We start from the raw sequence: 23,787 nt of genomic DNA on the forward strand, positions 1-23,787 counted from the left end.
GATCTGGGGGGTTCATGATCGCCCAGGAGGACAGACCAATGGCATCGGGGTCTGTGGTTGACAGTCATCTGCACGTCGACACTGATGGGGATGCCAGGGAAATCTCACATACTCTGTTTGGAAGAAATGAGATACCCGAGGCAGAACGTGACAGTAAGGAGTCACATGCCCAGGCCACCACGGGCAATGGTAGCGCAGGGGATACTTTGGAATCTGAAAGCCCATGAAACACCCTTGAGTCCAAGAGGATCTGCTACAAGATGAGGAACTCCGTGACCTCCAGGGCCCATACATGGAAGTGAGCCATAGTCATCCTGCCATACCTGCTCAGTCCCCCAACAAGCCAGGCGAGGTGCTGAGTCGTGTACTCCTCACCCCACGGGTCCTAACAGCCCCCTGGGAGGCGAATGACCTTTGAAGCCACAGCAGAGGCTGACCAGCTCAGAGCACGGAGCCACTGAGTCAGAGGGCGGAGGTCTGGCTCCCTCCAACAGATTCTCCAAAAACCCTCACGACCACAAGCTTCTAAACCTCAGTGACTTACCAAGATTCCAGTAATACTTCTGCTTCTCTTCAAGTGGGAGTGTTTGTGCCATGTTTGTGTGTCTGAGTCGGGGGGCGGGTGCTGAGGTAGACTCAACAAGTCGGGTGGCTTCCCCATTCTCAACACAAAAGTCACCCAGGCTGTCTAGCCACAATGTTTCACACTGGATTCCTTCCACTGGATGGATGTCTCATCAGGTTTTGCTGTAATTTCACTGAGTCACCCACAGAAACGACCAAGCAGGGGAGACTGGAGGGGACATCTCCAGGGGGCCATATCTGAGCTGAGTTACAGGAGTGAGGCGGGGTGTGGCAGTCAGGGCAGGTCGCAAAACAGCCCAAGGATGAAGGTGTAGAAGGAGGGTCTGTTGGTCAAAGGCGGGCAGCGTGGGATGCCAAATGCTGATGGCTGCACAACTTTCTTTTTTTGTCATCACCCAGACTGGAGTGCAATGGAGTGATCTCGGCTCACTGCAGCCTCCACCTACTCCCAGGTTCAAGCAATTCTCCTGCCTCAGCCTCCTGAGTAGCTGGGACTACAGGCGCTCGCCACCATGCCTGGCTAATTTTTTTCTTTTTTAGTAAAGACGGGGGTTTCACTATGTTGGTCAGGCTGGTCTTGAACTCCTGGCCTCAAGTGATCCGCTTGCCTCGCCCTCCCAAAGTGCTGGGATTACAGGCATGAGCCACTACACCCAGCCAGCCGCACAACTCTTGAGTGCATTAAAAACCAATGGACCATACATTTTAAAAGTGTAAATGTTATGTTATATGAATCATATCTCCAGAAAGCTGTTGTTTAAGAAGAAAAGGTGGGCCGGGCGAGGTGGCTCAAGCTTGTAATCCCAGCACTTTGGGAGGCCGAGATGGGTGGATCACGAGGTCAGGAGATCGAGACCATCCTGGCTAACACGGTGAAACCCCACGTCTACTAAAAAAAATACAAAAAAACTAGCCGGGCAAGGTGGCGGGTGCCTGTAGTCCCAACTACTCAGGAGGCTGAGGCAGGAGAATGGTGTAAAACCTGGGAGGCAGAGCTTGCAGTGAGCTGCGATCCGGCCACTGAATTCCAGCCTGGGCGACAGAGCGAGACTCCGTCTCAAAAAAAAAAAAAAAAAAATAAAAAAAGAAGAAAAGGTCAATCAAGAGAGGATATTTTAGGCAGAGAGAACCACATGGATCCAAGACATCAGAGGTAGACTTCCGGGGAACCAACAGTTTCAGAATACGAGTATGTCATGTGACCCAGGGTTAGGCTGGTAAAAAGTGATCCTGGGCGTCAGGAACCATGGACAGTGTTGTCTTTCTCCTCACTCTCAGTTGTAGTTGTTTGACTCTTCACTCTTACCACCCAGAGCTTCTCCTACATCAAAATAAACCAAGGGAAAGCAGGGACTCGCCACTGGCCTGGAAGTCAGAGCTGGTTCTGCCATGAAACGGCGCTACATGGGGCACGGGCCGCGGCTCCCTGGTCTCTGTAATGGATGATTCTTGGAGACTGGAGCGCCTTGAGGGCTGTGAGTACAGAGGGAGGAGCTCAGGGTGACAAGCGTGGGAGAGGAAGTCTGGGCCCATCACCTTCTACCTGGTTTATTCAAGTTCTAAGATTTTGCTTGAAAAAAGGGTTGTACCAATTTTCAAAATGTTTGAAAACCATTAGATGAGATAATCAGTAAGGTTCATTTTAGTGTCAACATCTTCAAAGTTTCATAGTTCAAGACTTGAGAGTTAATCAAAAGTTTGTGTCATCCTTCCTCAAACAAACCTTTACTGAGCAAGGTACTCTGAAGCTCCAACCAACTGTGGCCTGCCCAGCTCTTCTGCTCACAGCCTTAGGACACAGGCGCAAGCAGCTAAGTGAATTATTCACAAGGGGAAGAAGGAAAAGGCTTGCACCCCATAAGCTTCTCCCCTGAATGCCATGTTCAAATTTAAAACTCTTAGGGAATTTCTATATTTGTACACAGAATCCAAATTCCCTCCTCTTTTCTCTTCCAGGAGAGATTCCGAGTCCACCCCTTGCCTGCCTCTCAGACCCCAACACCATCCTGCTTACTAAAGGGAGCCCAGTTTTCCCTGCTACCCATGGCACAGATCTTCATCAATTTCAGTGTGCCCTTCATGGATCTGGCACATGGTCACTGGCAGTTACAGGGGGTGGTGATGGAGAGAAGAAACCCCAGGCTCCAACTACAAAACCCTGCGGGACACACAGGCTCCTCTGGGCTTCCCGGCCCACATTCCTGGCCTATTTCAAACATCAGGGAAACAGACTGAGCGTGCCATGCCCTCCTCAAGTATTTTTAACCTGTTTCCAAAACCAGACATGTTCTAAGGGGGGTGACCCAGGAATTCCTCATCCAGGGCCAGTGCCTGCCAACCACGAGATGTTGGCTTTCTAACAGCTCTGGGGAGGGAGTGTTGTCTGCCTTTTCTGGCAGATGGGGAAGTGGGATCTCTCTCCAATTCACTTTTACATCTCACGTTGCTCATCAACCAGAGGGCAGGATCTAACTGAAAGAGATGGTCTTCAGACCCTCCTCAATGGAAGCTCTCCAAACACTGTTCTCTGGCTTCCAACAACAACAGGAGCCCATAAGGTTCCCCAAATGAAGGAGTTGGATAGATCTTGTAGAAAAAAAATCCTATGAGGCCAAGGCCAAGGAAGGGGCCTATATGCACTTCACTTGAATTATGCCTCCCAGCTCTAGGTGACAAGAACCATCTTTTTCACTGCTGGAGAGCTCAGCTTCCTACCACCTTGCCCTGATCCTGACCTGGTTCAGATTCCTCGCTTACGTACTTCTCTCACCTTGTAGCACTGCTGCATGTTAAACAGGAGGGAAAAGTTCTTTTGTTCATTTTCCTTAGAATGGAACCAAAATGATACTCCAGTAACTCCATCTAAAAGCTTAAGTGGCAGCTAACAGCACGGACACCAGGGGCATCCCTTGCCAGCTTCCAATGCCATGGTGAGAAACACATATCATGGTTTTTAAAAAGACCAGAGAGCATTTTCACAAGCAATTCCTAAGAGACTTAAATTTCCTACACATAGGCAGAATAAAAACCAAAAAGGGGGAAAAAAAAAAAAACTTCCCCCAAACAAAAGTGAGGGCTTTGGAGGAGACTTGCTGAGTGGGCAAACATTTTGGAAAGATGGAATTTAAAACACAAACACAAAAGGGCAGAGATTTGCAGCAGAAGAGCTATGCACACAGCCGGGAGGCCTTTAATTACGGAAAGCTTTGCAAAGTCCACGGAGCATCAGCAAATCTCCCCCTTGGTCTCCGGAATGGAAAGAATGTGGAAATCAATGGGTGATCAAGGAGTTTGAATTTTGCCTGACACTCTTGCTGGGAATGAAGTATGCGGTCCTGTCTTTTGCCACCTTTTCAGCAGCCTCAGGTGAGCCTTTTAAAAAGGTGAAAGAGGAAGGAACACCGAGCCTGGGAGAAGCCAGGCTGGATCCTCTCCTTCCTAGAGTGCTTCCTGCAGATGGCACATAGGAAAGCTCTTCTGGTATTTTAAGGCATTAATAGAATTCAGGGGAGGACTAAACAACCCCCTTAGAGCTACGTGCTCTATTGTTTGCATTTTACAAGTCCAGGCATTTTACAGGTATTTCCAATGAGACTGAAATGGCCTGCACAGAGGCAGACGACCTACAATAACATAAGAAAGTGAGGTTAGCCCCCTGCTCCACCCAGAGGGGACATCTGCCTATTTGGCTTCCAGGTGGTAGGAGCAGTCATTTTCCCCAAACAGCTGATACCCTTTCAATTCTTTGCTTTCTGTATCATGAAGTACACTGGAGTTTGGAGCACAAACGCTTTAAACCAGTAATTTAACTCTACTTTTGAGGATACCCTGGATACCCTATGTCCCCAGCAGTTACAAGAAGGGCTGCCAAATCTTAACTCATAAGGGTGACAGGATCAGGAACAAAGGCCCGAACTCTCCACCATTCTCCTCTGCCAAAATCTACGAGTTCAGGAAAATGGCAAGCCAGGAGTTTACTTTAGGTTCCCTCAAGAGCAGCAGCTGTTCCCACCAGGGCTGTAAAGGAGTCAACAGGAACTGAGAGACCTGAATGGTCTGATTCAGAAAGTCCCAGCTCCCTGTGAGGTCAATAAAGAACTTTGTCTCAACAGAGGCAACAAGGCCACTGACTCCCAGGAAAAGACTGATGTGGGCTTTTCTAGAGGCAGGTAGGCTCTTGGATCAACAGGCTTACAAGGGCACATTTCTCAGTTATGATCTTAAAATTGCAGGGAACCTGCTGATCTCTGTCCCTTACCCATCTAGAAAGTCTGAGTGGGAGCTAACAGCTGATCCTCAGCAAAACCAGAGTGTGCGCCCATCACCTGCTTTTTGGTAAGGGACTCATGTGACCTGAATCAAAACTCAAAGCTCACCAGACACCAATTCACAGGCTCTATCTAATAGGGCAGAAACCCACCCGCTCCTGCTCAGTCCCTGCCCAGCTAGTTCCTTCTCACCACCCACCAGCTGTGTCTCAGGATCTGCCCACTCTAAGCTTTCCCTGGGACTCGTCTGCCAAGGGTGAGCCATGGTGTCCTCCGTGGTGCTCCACAGTGCCCATGTTCCTCATATCAGAAGCCTTGCATTCTGGCCAGGAGCAGTGGCTCACCTCTGTAACCCCAGCACTGTGGGAGGCCGAGGTGGGCAGATCACTTGAGCTCAGGAGTTCGAGACCAGCCTGGCCAACACAGTGAAACCCCATCTCTACTACAAATACAAAAAATTAGCCGGGTGTGGTGGCAGGCACCTGTAATCCCAGCTACTTGGGAGGCTGAGGCAGGAGAATCGCTTGAACCCGGGAGGCAGAGGTTGCAGTGAGCCAAGACTGCGCCACCACACTCCAGCCTGGGCAACAAGAGCGAAACTCCATCTTCAAAATAAAAAAGAAGCCTTGCGTTCTATCCATCCTGAGTATCTGTCTCCCACCATGGCTATGAGCTCTTTAAAGACACAACTATTCTCTTGTCACTCTGACCCCGGTGCTTCAGCTTAGGCAGGGCCTTGCATTCATAGGGGCTCAAGTAGGCGTGCACTCACTGAATGTCCACTTCAGGCTTGACAGTGGGGATACAAAGGTGAACAAAAGACAAGATCCCTGCCCTCCCAGAGCCAAAAGCTCCTAGGATCGAGCAACTCCCAAGAGACAGGAGAAGCAAGAGGCATGCCTGGGGGCAGGGTGGGGGAGTGAGGGAAGTTGAGGCCCCAGCAGAGGTGTGAAGATGAGCAGTTAGTGGGAGCAGAGTTGGTGTGGACATGTGTCCCAGTCAAGGAAACAGCATGTACAAAGATGCAACAAGACAGGGCACAGGCCCGGGAGTGTGCAAGACAAGGAAGCAGGAGAAGGGGCAGGGCCAGATCAAGAGCTCTTCCACCCAGATGTGTTCTCCGGGCTTGATCCCGACGATGTGAAGTCATAAAGGGACATTATCCGAAGTGCATTTTGGCAAGACTACTCCGTATGCCGAGCAGGCTGGGGTGGGCGGGGACGATAAGCAGGAAGGCCTGTCTACAGGCTATTATGATACTCCAGTAATGCAGGGAGGAGCAGTAGCAATAAACATTCATTGAACTGCTCTAAAATGAGGATTGGGACATACCTTCACACAACAGGCTGGATAAGGTGGATAGCACTCTATAAAAAAGTGACCGCTCTTGGGCAGGAACTACATCTCCACTGGCCTCCAGCAGCCTGAGTTGCACCCAGTGCCCCTCCTGCCTGCCTCCCTCCTGGACTCCAGCTGCAGTTCCTCTCTGTCACATGCCCTGCTTAACGCCTGCACTGTCAAGACCCAAGAGGTGAAGTACAAGAGGTAACAGCAGTACGCCGGGCATGGTGGCATCACTTGAGGTTGGGAGTTTGAGACTAGCCTGGCCAACACGGTAAAATCATCTCTACTAAATATACACAAATTAGCTGGCTGTAGTGGTACGCATCTGTAGTTCCAGCTACTCGGGAGGTGAAAGCAGGAGAATCGCCTGAACTGGGGAGGCTGAGGTTGCAGTGAGCCGAGATCGCATGACTGTATTCCAGCCTGGGAGACAGAGTGAGACGCCATCTAAAAAATATATATATATATATGGCTGGGCGCAGTGGCTCATGCCTGTAATCCCAGCACTTTGGGAGGCCAAGGCAGGCAGATCACTTGAGGTCAGGGGTTTTGAGACAAGCCTGGCCAAAATGGTAAAACCCCATCTCCACTAAAAATATAAAAATTAGCCAGGCACAGTGGTACAGGTCAGTAGTTCCAGCTACTCCAGATGCTGAGGCTGGAGAATCACTTGATCTCGGGAGGCAGAGGCTGCAGTGAGCCGAGATCACGCGACTGCACTCCAGCCTGGGTGACAGAGCGAAACTACGTCTCAAAAAAAAAAAAAAAAAAAAAGAGGTAATGGGAGTAATGCTCGCTTGTCATTGCGAGATCTGAGCTCACCTCACAGTCCCTCTCCCACCTGGAAGAAGGCACAACCTTTCAGAGCCTGATCAAGCAGCATCCACCCGCCTATCTGCCCAAACAGAGAAAAGCAGGCTGCTTTTGACAAGGGGCATGCACTCTTCTCCTTAAAAGGACAGCTCAGTGATCACGGGAAAGAAATGGATTCCAGCCACTCCTGTCACCACCTTCATGAGATAATGAACCGAAAACTCCGCTATCCCCAAATTCTGAGGGGAGTCCACATTAGACATTCTAGGCTGTGTGATCTGAGACCGAGAGATGAGAGGGGACAGGGATGCCTCATGGAGCTGAGCTGTGACTCAGGAGACCTCAGCCCCTGGCACTCAAGGGCTGGTGGTCCCAGCAGGTGGCAGTATATGGACAGAGTCTTTTTTTTTTTTCCTGAGATGGAGTCTTGCTCAGTTGCCCAGAGTGAATTGCAGTGGTGCAATCTCTGCTCACTGCAACCTCCACCTCCCAGGTTCAAGCAATTCTCCTGCCTCAGTCTNATGATTTGCACCAAGCATTTTTCCCACACGACTTCCTTTAATAATCACAATTGCCCTCTTTGAGAATGAGGCAAATCCAGAATTCTCTCCATTACAAAGATGAGGAAACTGAGGCCTGGAGTCTAGGTAGCTTACTCAGGGTCACCTAGACATTCAGGGTGCATGCACCCAGTCCCAGCTGACTCATGACTCCGTGACTTTAAAGACTCTGTCCAGGCCGGTCGCGGTGGCTCACGCCTGTAATCCTAGCACTTTGGGAGGCCGAGGTGGGCGGATCACGAAGTCAGGAGATCAAGACCATCCTGGCTAACAGGGTGAAACCCCGCCATCTATGCTAAAAATACAAAAAAAGTTAGCCAGGTGTGATGGCGGGCGCCTGTAGTCCCAGCTACTCGGGAGGCTGACGCAGGAGAATGGCATGAACCCGGGAGGCGGAGCTTGCAGTGAACCGAGATCACGCCACTGCACTCCAGCCTGGGCAACTGAGCAACACTCCGTCTAAGAAAAAAAACAAAAAACAAAAACCAAGACTCTGTCCATATACTGCCATCTGCCGGGGCAACCAGCCCTTGAGTGCCAGGGGCTGAGGTCTCCTGAGTCACAGCTCAGCTCCATGAGGCATCCCTGTCCCCTCTCATCTCTCGGTCTCAGATCACACAGCCTAGAATGTCTAATGTGGACTCCCCTCAGAATTTGGGGATAGCGGGGTTTTTGGTTCATTATCTCATATTTATCAGGCATCAACACGTGGCCAAAGACTGTGTTAGGGTATGGGGGTAGAGGTAAGCATCATGGTATCCCGCAGGTGCTCAGAAACCAGAGGGCCCTCCAGTGCTAAGACTACAGTTACAGCACACAGCAGTGCTTTCAGTGCGTTAGATACAACCTGGAGATTTGGCTGTCCCTACAGGCAGCGTTTGGGACTAGGAAGGTCAATGAGACAAGAAAACAATGTGGGTGAAGAAGTATTAAGCCTCTTTAAAACACCTGATGTACATATCTCCTCTACTCCCAACTGATGTTCAACACATGGTTAGAAAGAGGCAAAAAAAAATTAAAAAAAAAATCCCCTTGTATGAAGGATAATCCTTTTAGCCTGGGGCAAATCTCCTAAAGAGTTTTGTTCTGAACTAGGAGTGTTGTTTTAGCTTCCAGTCAATAGTAATTAAGAGTCCCAATATATTCCAGAAAGAGGGAGAGGGAGATTAACTATCATTAAATCTCTTCTGCATTTGGCTCCGAATCTCTTTTTGGAGGGGCCGGCTGTCAGATGCTCCCTCCAAAGCGTCCATCTGACAGCACTCCCGCCGCCACCATCTGGAACATCAATTCCAGTGCTCGCCTGAAGGTTTCAATTACATAAAAGGCAATGGGCCCACTAGGACCTGAGAGTCTGGAGTCTCACAAGCGCTGATCACACCCCCTCTCCTGCACACAAAGCCTCTAGAATTTGGTCGGCAGTCCTTTGCAAAGGGACTGTGGTGGGGGCATGGGACTGGCCAGCCCCTTGGCAAGGCCTCTCTCAGGCAGGGTCTGTGCGTGCTATGACTGACAGGGTCTCTAATGAACCTTAATTGTGAGCTCGACAGGCCCAGGAAGGCAGCCACAGATGTGGCAAAGGGCAACCACAAACCGTCTGATTAGTGAGTAAGACGTGTCCGGCCCAATGAGGGCCAATGACCCAAAAAAGGAGGAGGGCGGGACTATTCCTCCCCCACGCATCCCTTCTAAAGCTCTGAAGTGCCTTTATGTAAGCAGTGCAAAGCCTCTGGGTGCACTGGAACCTCCCCGCCCGCCGACGCCCATAGCACTGCTGCTTGGCAGCTGGCAGCTGGGATGTCGGGGTCTTGTGCTTGTTACCATAGATGCTTCCATCTCCATCAGCAGTGCACCTACAACCACAGGAGTCCAGAACAGGATGCCCTCTCAACGTGGGAAGGGGAAAGCTACCCACTATGGAGACTGAATAACTTCTTGCTGGTGCTAAGAATTGTGAAGATAGCTGTACTCAGAGTCGGTCGTCCTCTGGTGACCTGCAGCGACAAGAAAGCTACTCCTGGAGCAGCTTTGGGCACAAACAGCGTGATGAAGACAGGCTTTGTAGTCAGGAGTAGATCCCAGCTCTGTTTCTTACTGATTAGCTGTGAGGCTTGGACCAACTCATGAAACCTCACTTGGTTTCCTCATCTGTAAAATGGGCACAAAAGATCAACCTTGTGGTGTGCAGTTTAAATAAGCAAAGTGTCTGGAACAGTACCTGGCACACAATAGTTATCTCTTAAAACCCAGGAGAACAGCAGAGTATTTTACACAAGTTTGACATGACCTCAGAACTCCTTGCAGTCAGCTACTACAAGCCAGGTAGTATGCTAGAAGCTTGACACCCACCATCTCTAATTCTTGACATTAGTGTTGTTATGCCCATCTCACAGATGAGGAAACTGAGGCTCAGTGGTCACACAGCTAAGACGTGATAAAGATGAGAGCTGAACTGGATGGTGCCTTTCGATTTCGAGGCACTCCACCATCAACTTCAGTGCTCCTAACCAGGCATTTCAGGCATCCAATCTCAGACTAACAGCCTAGAAAACACCTAACCAAGAATTTTGTAGAACCTGAATTCCCAAGTACACCAAAACAGGCTTCTCTGGCCTGGCATATAAAGGAGTGGTGGGGGCACTAAATGGCCAACCTGTTTCCAAGGAAGTCTGCAAAACAAATGAGGACTCCACTTCCAGCCTTGATCTGCTTCTTGGCTAGCTGCACCTCACAAGTATTTTCTGCATCAGGGTCATGAACAGATGCAACAGGTGAGCTGCTAAAACAGCTTCCCCACCAGAGAGCAGTCCCAGGAGAGGCCCAGAGAGGAAAGACGCTACAGAACAGAGGTACATCACTGGGAGGTTGTATAGGACCCTCACACATAGACTGGGAGGCTCTCAAGCTGGGGAGAAGGATGCCTGGGGGGAGACTGGAGACACTGGAGATGTGGGTTCAAGAAGGGGACAAGAGATTCAGAGGAAAGAGGAGCAAGAGGTGAGCAGTGCTGATAAGGAAGAGGGTAAATGGCAAGGAAGCGGGAAACCGACAGAAAGGATCCTGAGGACCCGGATTTCACAGGTGACCTGGCACCTCCGGAAGGCTGAGGAGTGAGGGGTCTAATGACCTGGGAGGCTGCAAGGCTGGCTTGCCCTTGGACACTGAGATCAACCTAAGACTCCTTCCTACCGCCTCAGACCATCCAGCCATGCTCTTTTCTAGCTTTCTCTCCCAGGGCTTCTGAACACTTTCCCAAAGATAACCGGGGGCAGCTCCTCATTCAGGCAGCAGAAGCAGGAAGAAAAGCGCCTAGCAAGCAATCAGGAAGAGGAGGAGAAGAGACCCCACCAGGGCAGACTGTGCAGCTCGTGTCAGATGACCCTTATCTCTGCAGAATGGAAACCAGTCAGCCACAGCCTGGACGCTCAGCTTCTGACCTCCATGACTCGCCTTTGGGTGGGGGGCCATGGAGTTTCCAGCTTCCTGTTCGGGGAGCCTCACCTTGACAAGTTCTCATGACTATCTACAAGGCCTCGACGGAGGGCCTCTTAATCTCCTTCCTCAGTTAAATAAGCCGAGTCCTTGCAAATGTGCACTGGGTTATAAAATGCCCCACTGGTACCAAGGCTGGGACTGGGTTCACCTGTGAAAACGCAGCCCAGAACCTGCCCAGGGCTTCAGAGCACAGCCTCTAGACTGACAGAACCCAGGAGTGAGCCAACCAGCCCTAGGAAGCCAGTGAAGGCGGTAAAGGCATCAGCTGGCATCAATTAAGTGCCTGTCTTCCACTCACATCTGCAGTTTACACGCACCCCGAATCCTCACAACTGTCTCATGAATTCAGCTTTCGGAAACTATGAGAGGTGAAGTCTCCTGCTCAAGGTCTCAAAGATGGAAGGTGACCAGGCCAGGATTCAAGCCCCAGTGAGCCTTCTCTTCTGGCCCTAGTGAGCCACTCAGGGACAAAGACTGTGGGCTGGAGCATTTGCTGGAGGCCCCTGCCTGTTGTGTTCTCTCCACCTATTTACCAGATGGGGCAGGTCATAGACCTGAGAGAAACTGAGGCCTCTTCTGCCAGCAAAAGGGGAGCCTGAAAGTGGTGACATCAACAGAAGAGTATCCATGGTGATGTTCTTTTAGTTCTAGGCAACAGACCCCGGCTCTGAGAGATGGAGAGGCCATCAGGCCTGCACTTTGCAGAGTGGGGGCCCGAGACCCGGGAGATCTGCAATTCCCAAAGCAAGTTAGTGGCAGACTCCAAGCCACAGCCCAGGTCTCCTGACTTCCAGTAAGATTTGCCAAGGCACCTTCTTAATGGACACAGTGCTTTCTTTTCATCTACCTTTGTCCCTCCTATTAAAGCAAGAGGAAGTTTCCTGAAGCAATTCTCTATTTGCAAAAATAAATAAATAATTCCAAAAAAGCTATGTTTCCTTCTATCCCATTTTACCAAACAGTTATGAAAATAAGAGGTTTGGCTAACATCACACTTAGGGACATTGTCAAAAAAGGGTGTAGAATCCAGGCCAGTTAGTGTGTAGGTTATGACCCTTCCCAGGAAACCAATGTTTCCCAAAGTGCATTCCTTGAAAGTGAGTTATGAAAAACAGGTTCAGTTCTTTTTTTATTAACTGCGGGACTTCTCAGAGCCTTTAATATGCCAACATGGGTGATGATGCTCCTAATAGACAAGGGAGTCTGATTATCCAGACTCTGGATTTCTGGATTTCTCCCAGTCAATCGCTGCCCTTTATCCCTCAAGGGACTCAATGCCAAGGTGAGGGGATCCACTTTACTAGAAAGTCACGAAATGTGCAGGTCACAGTCCAACAAGAAACGAATCCACCCACCAAGCAGAATGAACAGTCGTCCATGAAGGAGTCTTTTCCAGCCATCCCATCCCGGTTTATTTTGCACCTCTGACTACCAGTGAGGACCAAAAGTTTCACATATTAGGCATTTGCGTTTCTTCCTCTGTGAACCGCCTATGTAGCCAGCTCTTTGTTCTAACAAAGTATTCCCACTTTTCTTATTGATGGAGGCAATGCCATGTGGTGGCTAACAGCCCTGGAGTCAGGTTGTCTGGGTTCAAAGCTTAGCTCCACCATCATATTTGATGACCCTGGATAAACTGCTGGAGGCCCTGCTTCTTCATCTTTCCAATGGGGACAACTGTAATAGCTTCAGCAGGTGTTCTCAGATTTAAAGATAGAAGTGTTTTACCAAAAGGTATAAATGCTTTTCAGAGTGTGTTCCTTGCTTTTCAATTTTGTGTAAACTTCTAAGTTAAATTTGCATGCAGTCAAAGCTATCATTTCAGCACTGGCTTATGCACCTTCTAAAAGCCTCTTCCATCGCAAGATCAAATACTGATGTTTGCTCTCCGGGTCTTTCATGTTCGTTTAAAGGTTAACTCTTCAGTCCATGAGAAATATGAAATATGACTACATGCTGTTGCAATAGAGTTTTAGTGTGTTTTCCTTCAAAAGTATTAGCTGTTTCAACATATTTATTGACAATTATTTTTCTTCCAAATAGGAATACCACTTGTGATTGTTCTAAGTTGTTCCATTACCAGGTCTGTTTCTGAGAATTCTGACCCATTTGCTTCCGCCACTCAGCCCGGAGCTCTGCAGCTGTCTTCAAGCACTGCCTGCTTGCCTCTTAGGTGACTGCCTCCAAATTAAATGTACCAAAATCAGCCTATGCTTCAGCATAAACCAGTTAGAACAGATAAGATGCCAGGGGAGATGGGGGGACAAGAGCCCATTTGTAACAGCAAAAGGACATGCCACCTAGAAATAAGCTCCCTTACCGAACCGTCCCATTGGTTCTTGCAGTGCACTGCTTTTTCCAAACTTTTTACATTTGTTTTAACTGAAAGTATAGTGATATGCTACTTGTGTCTGGGCAGGATGCTTTCAAAATAGCACTTTCCCCCCAAACACACACAATGCAAAGTGTGGAGGGGCGCGGAGCTGCAACTGGAAGCTTTGCCTCTGCCCCACTGTTTCAACTGAGCCTGGGTTCCCCACAGCCCGGCAGGTTGAAGGCAGTGGCGAGCAGGCTCCTCTGCTGGTCAAGCTCTGGAGGAGCATCACCTGCCCAGAGCTCCACACCAGCAGCGGCAGGAAGAGAAGTTTAAGTTCTTTTCCCTTAGGTACTTCCATGGTGACCATTCTTCCCCGGCCCTCATTATAAATTTCCTTTACATTTTCACTTTTAAAAGATGACTTAGCTTTGGCAGGACATATAAGAAATGGCACTCTATAATATTTTCATTTGTAAGACTGTAATTCAGTAGAAAATACTGACTGGAATCAAGAGGTGGGCTTGACACCTCTTCTTCCCAACCCCACCGTACGCATCACCTATCAGGTCAGAGACTCACTGCCCTCCTCCATTCCTCGGTTTCCTCCCACTCACTTCACAGAATGGCTATGAAGACAGATAAGGTCCTGGATGAAGTGTATTAATAATGAGACCATCTATCAGTACTTGCTGACATCTGATGGAGATCCATTAAAAATTTATTTATTTTGGCCAGGCACAGTGGCTCACACCTATAATCCCAGAACCTTGGGAGGCCAAGGTGGAAGGACTGCTTGAGTTTAGAAGTTTGAGACCAACCTGGGCAACATGGTGAGACCCCCATCTCTATTTTCTATATTTAATTCAAAAAGATGAAACAAATTTTTTCCATGTAATTGAAAAGTATTTTATAGGGAATGAAAGAGGGAAGAGTCAAATTGTTAATCTGAGATCAAACAAAAAATAATTTCTACTTTGAAATTTGTAATCTCTGAAAAACAACCAAAGCTTACTGGGGTGACTATCTTAAAGACGATGGGAGAACATCAATTTTCAAAATAGTTGGCTTTGGAGAAATTCAAGCCCCTTCCCCTAACGGAAAATCAACCATGACTGTTCTAGGACAGCTCAGGACTGGTGGATATATCGTTACAGTCTCCTGGAAACAGTCTTTGCTCCCCAAGGAACACACACACAAAATAAAGCCAATGGCCCTACGAATCTCTTTCGTTCATTTCCTTTCTCTCTCATTCATTCTACCGTAATTGTCTGGATTGCCTTTACAGGAGGCAATTCATCTCATTCTTAATTGGATAAAATGAGGAACCATTATGGTGTATGTAACAGAACTCACCAGAATCTGAAATCACTTCTGGCCAAATCTATGAGGGAGCCTGTCAGGTGAGAGCACCCCAGGAAACCCCACTTCCTCTTTCTAATCAAATCATGTCATTTCTTCCTGGTGGAGAAGGGCTGCCTGGCTGCCACCTGGACACAAATCAGAGGCTGCACTATTAGGTGGCAAGTCCTCAGGTCAATAACAGGCCAGGGTCATGAAAGGCCGCCATCCTCCGGGGAGGCCAGGTTGGGCGGGAAACAGCCAGCTCGGCACCTACGGTCCAGAGCGTGCCTCCTGTTCTCCATGCCTCAGTCCCCACAGCTGCCACCCATTCACAGAGCAAAAGGCCCACGTGAAAAGACTCACCACAATTTTCCAAGGAATGGAGTTCATTAAAATACTGCTGGAGGCTTTTGGCTGGAATGCTTTTTTTCCTTGTATAACGGGAACTATAGCAGTGTTGTCTATAGGACAGCTCAGAATATGCTCAGAAACATCAGTCACAACAGAGACTATGTAGGGGCTGGTGCATATTAGCAATGATTCCAACCGTTCCCCGGCTCCTGCTCCAGAGACAACACTCGGTCCAGAGGAGAAAACTTCCAGGCAGACCCCAGGATGGGTGGGAGAGAGGAAGCCAAGTTTCCCCACCCTTAACATAAACCCATGGGGAACTTCAGTGGAAAAAGCATTTTTTTTAATGTTAAAATGTCTTGCATGTGGGCATGTTTATGGATTGGAATACAATTTATTTTTTAATTTTTTTTTCTTAAGAGATGGGGTCTAGTTATGTTGCCCAGGCTGGTCTTAATCTCTGGGGTTCAAGCGATCCTTCCACCTCAGCCTCCCAAGTAGTTGTAACTTCAGGTGAATGCCACATTCCCAGACAGAATACAATTTCTAAATAAGACAAAACATAACAATGCTCTCCTTGAGGCAGGCACCTTTGGATTTCCCCTAAAACTTCAAAGATGTGTGTCTGCTCTTCTTTCCTCCTCTATTGACACGAGTACTTTGGGAAAAGAATCTGAGAAGCACCAAGGCACAAGTCACTGAGAAAACAGTTAAAAGGTGGTGAGCAATGGCTCACAGAAGTGGACAAACATTTACTGAGAGCTGGGTACGCCCATTAAAGAGCCTCTAATGCCTTTATGTGTAAAACAAGCACAGCTGCCAGGTATCCTGTTCAATAGATGTACAGCATGCAAAGCTGACCACAGCCAAGTCCTCCTTCCAGAAATTAATTCCCCACGAAATGTCAGCTCCATAGAGCGAAGCCTTTCATCTGGTTCTCCACGAAAACCCTGGCACCTAAACTGTCTGGTGCATGGATGGTGCATATAATAAATGCTTGCAGAAAGAATAACTCAGTTCTGCAGCTCTTGCTACTCATCCTCAGAGCTTATTCACTGGTCAATGACCAGTGGCCCGAGAGAATCCAACTAGGGTCATTCTTTTCGGGGATCAAGCTGAAGAATCCTTGCATTTTGACCTGTGGAAGAGAAGGCAAGGAATAAAGGCTGCATTTCTTCCCAGAGTAAAACACAGTGCCTGACTTCCAGGAGGTGCTCAACAAATGTCGACTGAATCCACTACCTTTTCATCTACTTCAGCTGAGACCCCTTCAGAAAGGCAAAAACTTTAAAAAAAAAAAAAAGAAAAAAGAAAAAAAAAAAAACAGGGTCTCATTCTCTTACCCAAACTGGAGTGCAGTGGGGTGATCATAGCTCACTGCGGCTTTGACCTCCTGGGCTCAAGTGATCCTCCCACCTCAGCTTTCTGGGTAGCTGGGACCACAGGAGCATGCCACCACGTCCAAGATTTTTTAAAAATTTTCAGTAGAGATGGAGTCTCCCTATGTTGCCCAGGCTGGTCTCAAACTCCTGAGCTCAAGCAGTCCTCCCACCTTGGCCTCCCAAAGTGCTGGGATTATAAGTGTGAGCCACCAGGCCCAGCCTAAGTGAAGACATTTTAAATGTTGTCTTTGAAATAAAGGAGGAAACATGCTGGTCTGAGATTGTTGGAATGACAATGCTAAAGGGGAAGCTAGGGAAGAAGAAAATGTAAGCCTGCTTACTCTATTAACACAGATAAAGCAGATGGTATCTGGCCTTCAAGATCCCCAAATGCCGGGGTAGTCATCTTGGGTCCCAGGCCCAGTGCACCTTCATCACCTGGGGGACAAAACTGAGTTGTGCTCCACACAGCTGTCCCTGGAAAAATAATTTCCAGATTTCATTGCTTTAACTATTAAAGACTGAAAACTGAGCAGCACTGTTTAGCAGATATCAGATATTCTGCTAATCAATCATATTAATGAACTATTAACTAATAGTATCAGCCTTCACGTCACCAATCAATTACAAATGTGTGTGAGCTGGCTCCATGGGCTGCTTCATGGAGAGCAGGTTCTTGGAAACGTAAGCAGCAGGTCTCCACTCACTCGTTCACTGAAGCCCAAACGTGGACACGTCCCCCGCGTGCTCAGCCTTCTCATCTGTCAAATCACACTCCCTGCAGATTCATGCAGCCCTGGGGTAGCGATGCAGGGGGGTGACAGGGATAATTTCAAAGTACGGCTACTGCTAAGGCTAGCAGTGTGAAGACCTATGCCCAGCTGGCTCTTTCTATTTCTAGAGCGCTGTTCTAGCTACTTAAAAAGAAGAATATGCTGAAACGAATTAACCTATGAAGTTATCAACTCCCCAGTAAAAAATCAGGATGTCTCTCCCACCTTTACCTCACTGGCCTGGATACTTTCCCAGCCCTGATGTCTTCCCCTTGCTTGAGTAAAGTCTGGGGACACCCAAGAGCTGAGCCTTAGGGCGACTATAAGAAAGAAAGAAGTGAAGGAACTAAAAACATGAAGTGCCCAATGTTTGCAAGCAGAGACTTTCTTGCCTAGTTAAACAGATTCACGGCTATTTTGGTTTGCTCTTAAAAGGCAAAGGACGGAAGGCCTGCTGGGTGCCAATATGCAGAAACAAACACCTTCCTCAGCTCAGGGCTCAAAATACACCCCAGCTGAGACATTTCTGCTCTTGCTGCCAGTGTGCAGAGTAAGGCCATAGAAGGGCCACGTTTATGAAGCCAAGGGAACATCTTCACATCATATGATTCTTGGCCCTCATGGACGTGTGGGTATTTTTGAAACAGCTTAACAGCAGATTTCGGCTGGATTCACTCTAGCACAATGGGATTAATATGTAAGAAAATGATGTTTTGGCCATCTGCAAAGGAAGGTAATTTCCCACCAATCAGAGCAGGCCTCATAATCCCAAGGCAGCAAAAACTCTGATGCTGGGAAGAAAAAAGAAAGCTGATCTGGCATGACAAATTGGGCTACCTTGTCCTGGCTGCCAAGCATCCCTCACATTTCTCTTTAATATCACTCTATAATCAGACCATGGTGGACTGGATCCATTCCCCTACAGTTCCCTGGCCCTGACATCTAAGCGAGGCCATTCCCTTCATGGGGAATGCTGGCAAATCCTAACATCTCGTCCGTCTTAAAAACTGGAGACTTTTCCCTTCATGGGGAATGCTGGCAAATCCTAACTTCTCGTCCGTCTTAAAACTGGAGGACTTTTCTTGTTTTTTATATTGAAAACAACAATCTCCCCACCTTCATTATCTTGGGCAGGTGAGCAGGGAGGAATGACTGCTGTTTGCACGGAGCAGCAGTGCATTAGCTACTTTCAAAACATCTGACGGATCCCAGATTACACCAGACAAAGGCCTGGATCCTTTGCCTTTAGACAGGTGCATAATAGTGTGAATTTTCTGAAAATACAGCTTTGGGAAGAAACAAACTGCATGTGAACTTCAGTGCCACAACAGTATACTCAGCACAGACCAATCCTTACAGAATAAAAGCATTCTGTAAATCCAGTTAAACAGGAAAGAAGAAAAACTACCATTCCCAGAGAACACTGGCAGTAATGAAAATAAAACATTCAAAGAAACTTCCAGGATCAGTCACAGGATCCAGTACAAAGCCAGTGCACTGCCCCTTATGTAGCATCATATGTAGCAAGGAGCTCAAAGCCAGGCCATCAATCAGAAAATGGCTTTTGAAGCATGTCAATATAGTATTTTGTCAGTAGTGATGGGGTTTCACCATGTTGGCCAAGCTGGTCTCAAACTCCTGGTCTCAAGTTATCCACCTGTCTTGGCCTCCCAAAGTGCTGGGATTATAGGCATGAGCCGCTGCGCCTGGCCAATGCATGTCAATATAGTTTTAATGAGGCATGCATTAACAGATCCTAATTTGTTGAAAAGTCATGCTCCATTTCCATTTTGACATTCCTCATACTTCAATTAAAAAATTAACGAGAACACCATTTCCCCAACCCACTCTGGATGATGGGAATCCACTCTGGCCTCTTGTTCAGCCTCTGAGGTAGACAGGGCCCCCAGATAGCCTCCACACAGCCAGAGAGGGGAGCTGGCGCCTTTCAGGCCGCCCCCTGAGGCAGTGGAGGAAAGAGAACCACTAATCATAAATGATCTGGCTCTGAGAAGGGATTTTTTTGCCCCATGACTAGTTCTTGCTTTTAAATTATGTGAATTTAACATTATTCTCCATAATATACCTATGTGTCAACATTTTAGATTGCTAATGAATTTAATTAACAGTTTCTCTCCCAACAGGCAAAACTGACACACCACACAGACATGCCACATTTAATCTGTTGCTTTCAGTGTGACTAACCCAAAGGAACCTGGCAAGCAGGAGAAAACAGACCTCCCGGCGCTCCCAAGCCACATCCCTATCCTGGCTTCTTCCCCATAGAGTCTAAATCATCTAAAGGAGGTGAGGTGGCCATATGTACCTTATAGGGGTGTTGTATGACCTTGAAGAAATAATAAACAACACAAACAGAAGTCCCCAGCTTAGTCCTGGGCACCCAGCAAGTATTCAACACATGTCAGCTGTCCCCCTGAACCTCAGCCCACCTCCACCAGCTCTAGCATACATTCTACAGAAGACAAAGTTAAAAACAGAAAAGCAGGATTGCCTGAGGTCAGCAGTTCAAGACCAGCCTAGGGAACATAAGGAGAGAACCAGTCTTTATGCAAAATAAAACATTTTTTAAAATTGGCCAGATGTGGCGGTGGGCGCCTAGAGTCCTAGCTACTTGCAAGGCTGAGGCAGGAAGATCATTTGAGCCCAGGAGTTTGAGGCTGCATTGAGCTTTGATTGCACCACTACATTTCAGCCTGGGCAACAGAGCAAGACCCTGTCTCTCCAAAAAAAAAAAAAGGAAAAGTAGTATGCTCTGACAGTAATCTATATAATGTCACACACTACATCATCTATCAGTGGTAGATACGGTCTGGCACTTCAACCTATGTCCAAGTACCATCCTGCAACTAAGCTTCAGAGGTGATCCCTCTCATTATCTGGCTATGGCGAAAGACAGCTCTGGATACTCTCCTTCATTCACCATCAACGCTGCAATTTCCCTGTTGAGCCTAGGGAAAACCGGCACAGGCAGCAAGGGAACCAGTTGACCAGGTTTTCATAAAAGCAGCTACATGCACATCCCTGAAAGAGAGAGTGATGAGGGAATCCCGGAGAAAAGACACAGCTGTAGTGAAACACTTCAGTTGCCATAAGAACAAAATAGCCTATTAAACACCAGGAAGGGTCTACTGAGAAAAATTTGTTCATCATTTCCTACTTCTATGTTTGGCTTATTTCTAAAATACAGTAATAACTAAATTGGCAAACTAAATTTAAACTCAGCCAAGCATGTTTTCATGCTGAGTTTAGAGGAAAAACAAGCCCCTGCAGCTGACCAAATTAAAGGCAGATCACACCTTCAACTTTTGCCCACCTCTTCCACATAGGATCAATCACAGATTTCTGACCAAGAAAAATGCAAAGCCATTAAAGCACTTCCCAGACCGCACTCTGTAGTCCTACCTCACAGGACTGTTGAGAGTTTAAATATGGCTGCGCATGAGGCGCTGCATACAAGCTCAGCAGTCAGTGGGCTGATGGTGACCATTCTCACCACATCAAGTCCAAGGTCTCCTCACTTTCAAGGATACCTCCTACCTATCCAACTTCATACTTCAGTATTTCTCAACAAAGGACATCTCCTCTAACCCCTCCAGCCCACACCACCCACCCGCCCCCAGCTCACATTTCACACGCTCAGGTCCAGGTTCTACACAAAACTGGACCCAGCCAATCTAATGGGCAGGCCAATGTTTAAAAATCAGGATATTCTGCCGCACGCGGTGGCTCACGCCTGTAGTCCCAGCACTTTGGGAGGCCGAGACAGGCAGATCACTTGAGGTCAAGAGTTTGAGACAAGCCTGACCATAATGGTGAAATCTTGTCTCTAATAAAAATACAAAATCAGCCAGGCACGGTGGTGGGCGCCTGTAATCCCAGCTACTGGGGAGGCTGAGGCAGGAGAATTGCTTGAATCAGGCAGGCGGAGATTGCAGTGAACCAAGATCGCCCCACTGCACTACAGCCTGGGTGACAGAATGAGACTCTGTCTCAAAACAAACAAACAAACAAAAAAACCAGGAAATTTTACAAAAAACCCAAATAAATGGCTCCTCTAGAAAAACGTGAAAATGAGCAACAGAGGCTCTATTTCCAACAGGGCAACAAGCACTGGGAGTAACGCGGGCAGCTGCCCTTTCCACAGGAGCCTATGCCTCCAGATCCCGCCAAGCCCACTTCAATGATCTTCCTCACTCGCTGGTTCCTGGCTGGGGACCCCTGATCCTGAGCACACAGCGGGTTCATTTGCATCACAACTACGTTACTACCCATCTGAAATGTCGACTGTCTGGCGGGGCCCTCTCTTTTTGATACCTGCCTTCTCTCCGCTTACATCAGAAGCACGTGCAGTTGTCTCTCTGAGCAGCCAGTGACCTCAAGAAACCTCTTTCTTCCCATTTCCTGAATTACTATGAAAGAGATACAACAGATTCCCAACTCCTTCCACAGGCTCTGCTCTGTGTCACACATTTGCCTCTCAGCTGGGAGTTTGCATCCCTATAAATATACAAATAGTGGTTGTGCAGACCTTTCAGGCTGCTGTATAAAGTTTTCTCTGTGAATGACATGCGTGCCTCTCCTAGCAGTCATATATTTTTCCTAGTAAAACTGTTCTGAATGCATCCAATGGAATTAAATAAATCACTACAGCATATGAACAAGTTCCCAACCCGCTCTAAAAAGATACCTCACTAATGAGCCATGCTTGGCAATGGATAATCACATCCAAGACCACATGGGACACAACAGAAAAAACAGAGGACCAGACTCAGGGACTCGCGTTCCAAACCCAGCACCAGAACTCACTGCCAAGTGATCAGGGTGATTCCGTTGGTCTCTTAAGACCTGATTTTATTCCTTTCCAATATTTCCTGTGGCTTTATAGATGTTTTTGAATATTTTGGGCCCTCTCGAATAATATGGTGCTAGTGAATTTGAGGCAACATCTTGAGACCAATCATTCTGAGCATAAAAATCTATGAAAATGAATAGAATATTTAAAAACTAGATGTGACGTGCCCTTTAACAAGCCAACTTTTGCTTGTTATACCTTTTCAAACTAGAAATGAAGCCACAGAAGCATCTTACAGGTAGACGCTTGTACTGTGTTGGCTGGAGAAACTCACACAATAGCAGAGACTGATAGTGTCTGGCCTGCGTGCACTGCCAAATGCCTGTGGGATGGGTATAGCCTCTTCCCCGCCACGTCTAAATGCACGCTTCTAGAAACTGAAGACAAGGCAGGTGGGGAGGGAGCAGACTGTCATTAACTTCAGAACTCCTAACTTGGGTTTCATCAACACAGATGGTTCTGAACGACAGACCACCATATGAAACCCATCTTCTCTCTGCCTGGAGGAATCTCATAGTTCAGTGGCATGGTCTGCCAGGGAGAGAAAAGGTTTCCTATGTTGTGAATTCTGCATGGAAAAAGCTACACAAAAGCAACCCACTCTTAGCCACAGTCTCAAATGGAACCATATGAAGGAGGCACGTACCAGGTCGATCAGGTCGCTGAGGTTTTTCTCGATTTGCTGGGGAGGCAGGCGCCTCATTAGGTCCAAGGCACAGTCAAGCTGCTGATCACTCTGTGGAGGGAGAAATAAAAGTGCATCAGTCATTTTTGCCAGAAGGAATATCAAAAACTCCTTTTAAAAAGCATGCTTGTCCAAGGCATTCTAAAACCCAAATAGCCGTGTAGTGGGCCCTCTGCCAGGTCTCTGTGTGCTGGTAGCCTGGAGGTGGGGACTGTGCAGGCTATCTGCTCCCCTTTGACAGCAGTCTCTGTCTCAAGTGGGGGCATCCAAAAGACCCTGAAAGAAGTGGAAGCAGGCTGGAGACGTCAGAAAGCTCCCTCGCCAGCTCCCCTGCTCTGCTCAACAGGCCCTGGCAGCTGCAGATGTTGTGCCTCCCAGTTGGTTCCATAGTGAGCACACTTGAGTAGCGGATTACTTTTGCCCTTTGTTGTAACCTGGGTATAAACATCAGGTAATATCCCCAAGCCAGGTTCCTTGATGAGCTCCAAGCAAGGGGGAAAAGCCAGGCAAAGAACAAGTGGCAAGATGCACACGGGTTAAAAGTGCTTCATTCATTCAATGGAAACTTAGGACACTAAGACCTGAACTACACTAGTCAAGAGCTCACTCCACCCAGCAAAGTGGACTGCAAATGCAGTAAACTATGTCACTGCAGCAGCAGAGGACTGGAAAGACAACTATGACCCTTGTTTATCAAGCACTCTTTTAAAAAGTGTTCTTAATTCTTTTAAAGACAGGGTCTTGCTGTGTCACCCAGGCTGGAGTACAGTGGCACGATCTTGGCTCCCTACAACCTCCACTTCCCAGGCTCAAGTGATCTTCCCACCTCAGCCTCCTAAGTAGCTGGGATCACAGGTACATGCCACCACACCTGGCTAATTTTTATATTTTTGGGGGGACAAACATGGAGTTTTGCCACATTGCCCAGGCTGGTCTTGAACTCCTGGGCTCAAGCAATCAAACTGCCTTCGCCTCCCAAAGTGCCGGGATTACAAGCATG

At 47.8% G+C, this 23,787-nt stretch overlaps 1 protein-coding gene across 4 annotated transcripts in view; it reads right to left on the reverse strand.

Moving 5' to 3' along the window:
• Nucleotides 1-23,787, reverse strand: part of CAPZB (capping actin protein of muscle Z-line subunit beta) — a 147,114-nt gene that overhangs the window by 59,713 nt on the left and 63,614 nt on the right. For all 4 annotated transcript variants that reach the window (XM_017851988.1, XM_017851987.1, XM_017851986.1 and 1 more), the window contains exon 2: nt 22,749-22,838. In XM_017851988.1, the coding sequence (XP_017707477.1) occupies nt 22,749-22,838 (90 nt within the window). The remainder of the gene's footprint in view (nt 1-22,748; nt 22,839-23,787) is intronic.

Source organism: Rhinopithecus bieti, unplaced genomic scaffold (genome assembly GCF_001698545.2).
Source record: "Rhinopithecus bieti isolate Rb0 unplaced genomic scaffold, ASM169854v2 scaffold_33652, whole genome shotgun sequence".
NCBI lineage: Eukaryota > Metazoa > Chordata > Mammalia > Primates > Cercopithecidae > Rhinopithecus > Rhinopithecus bieti.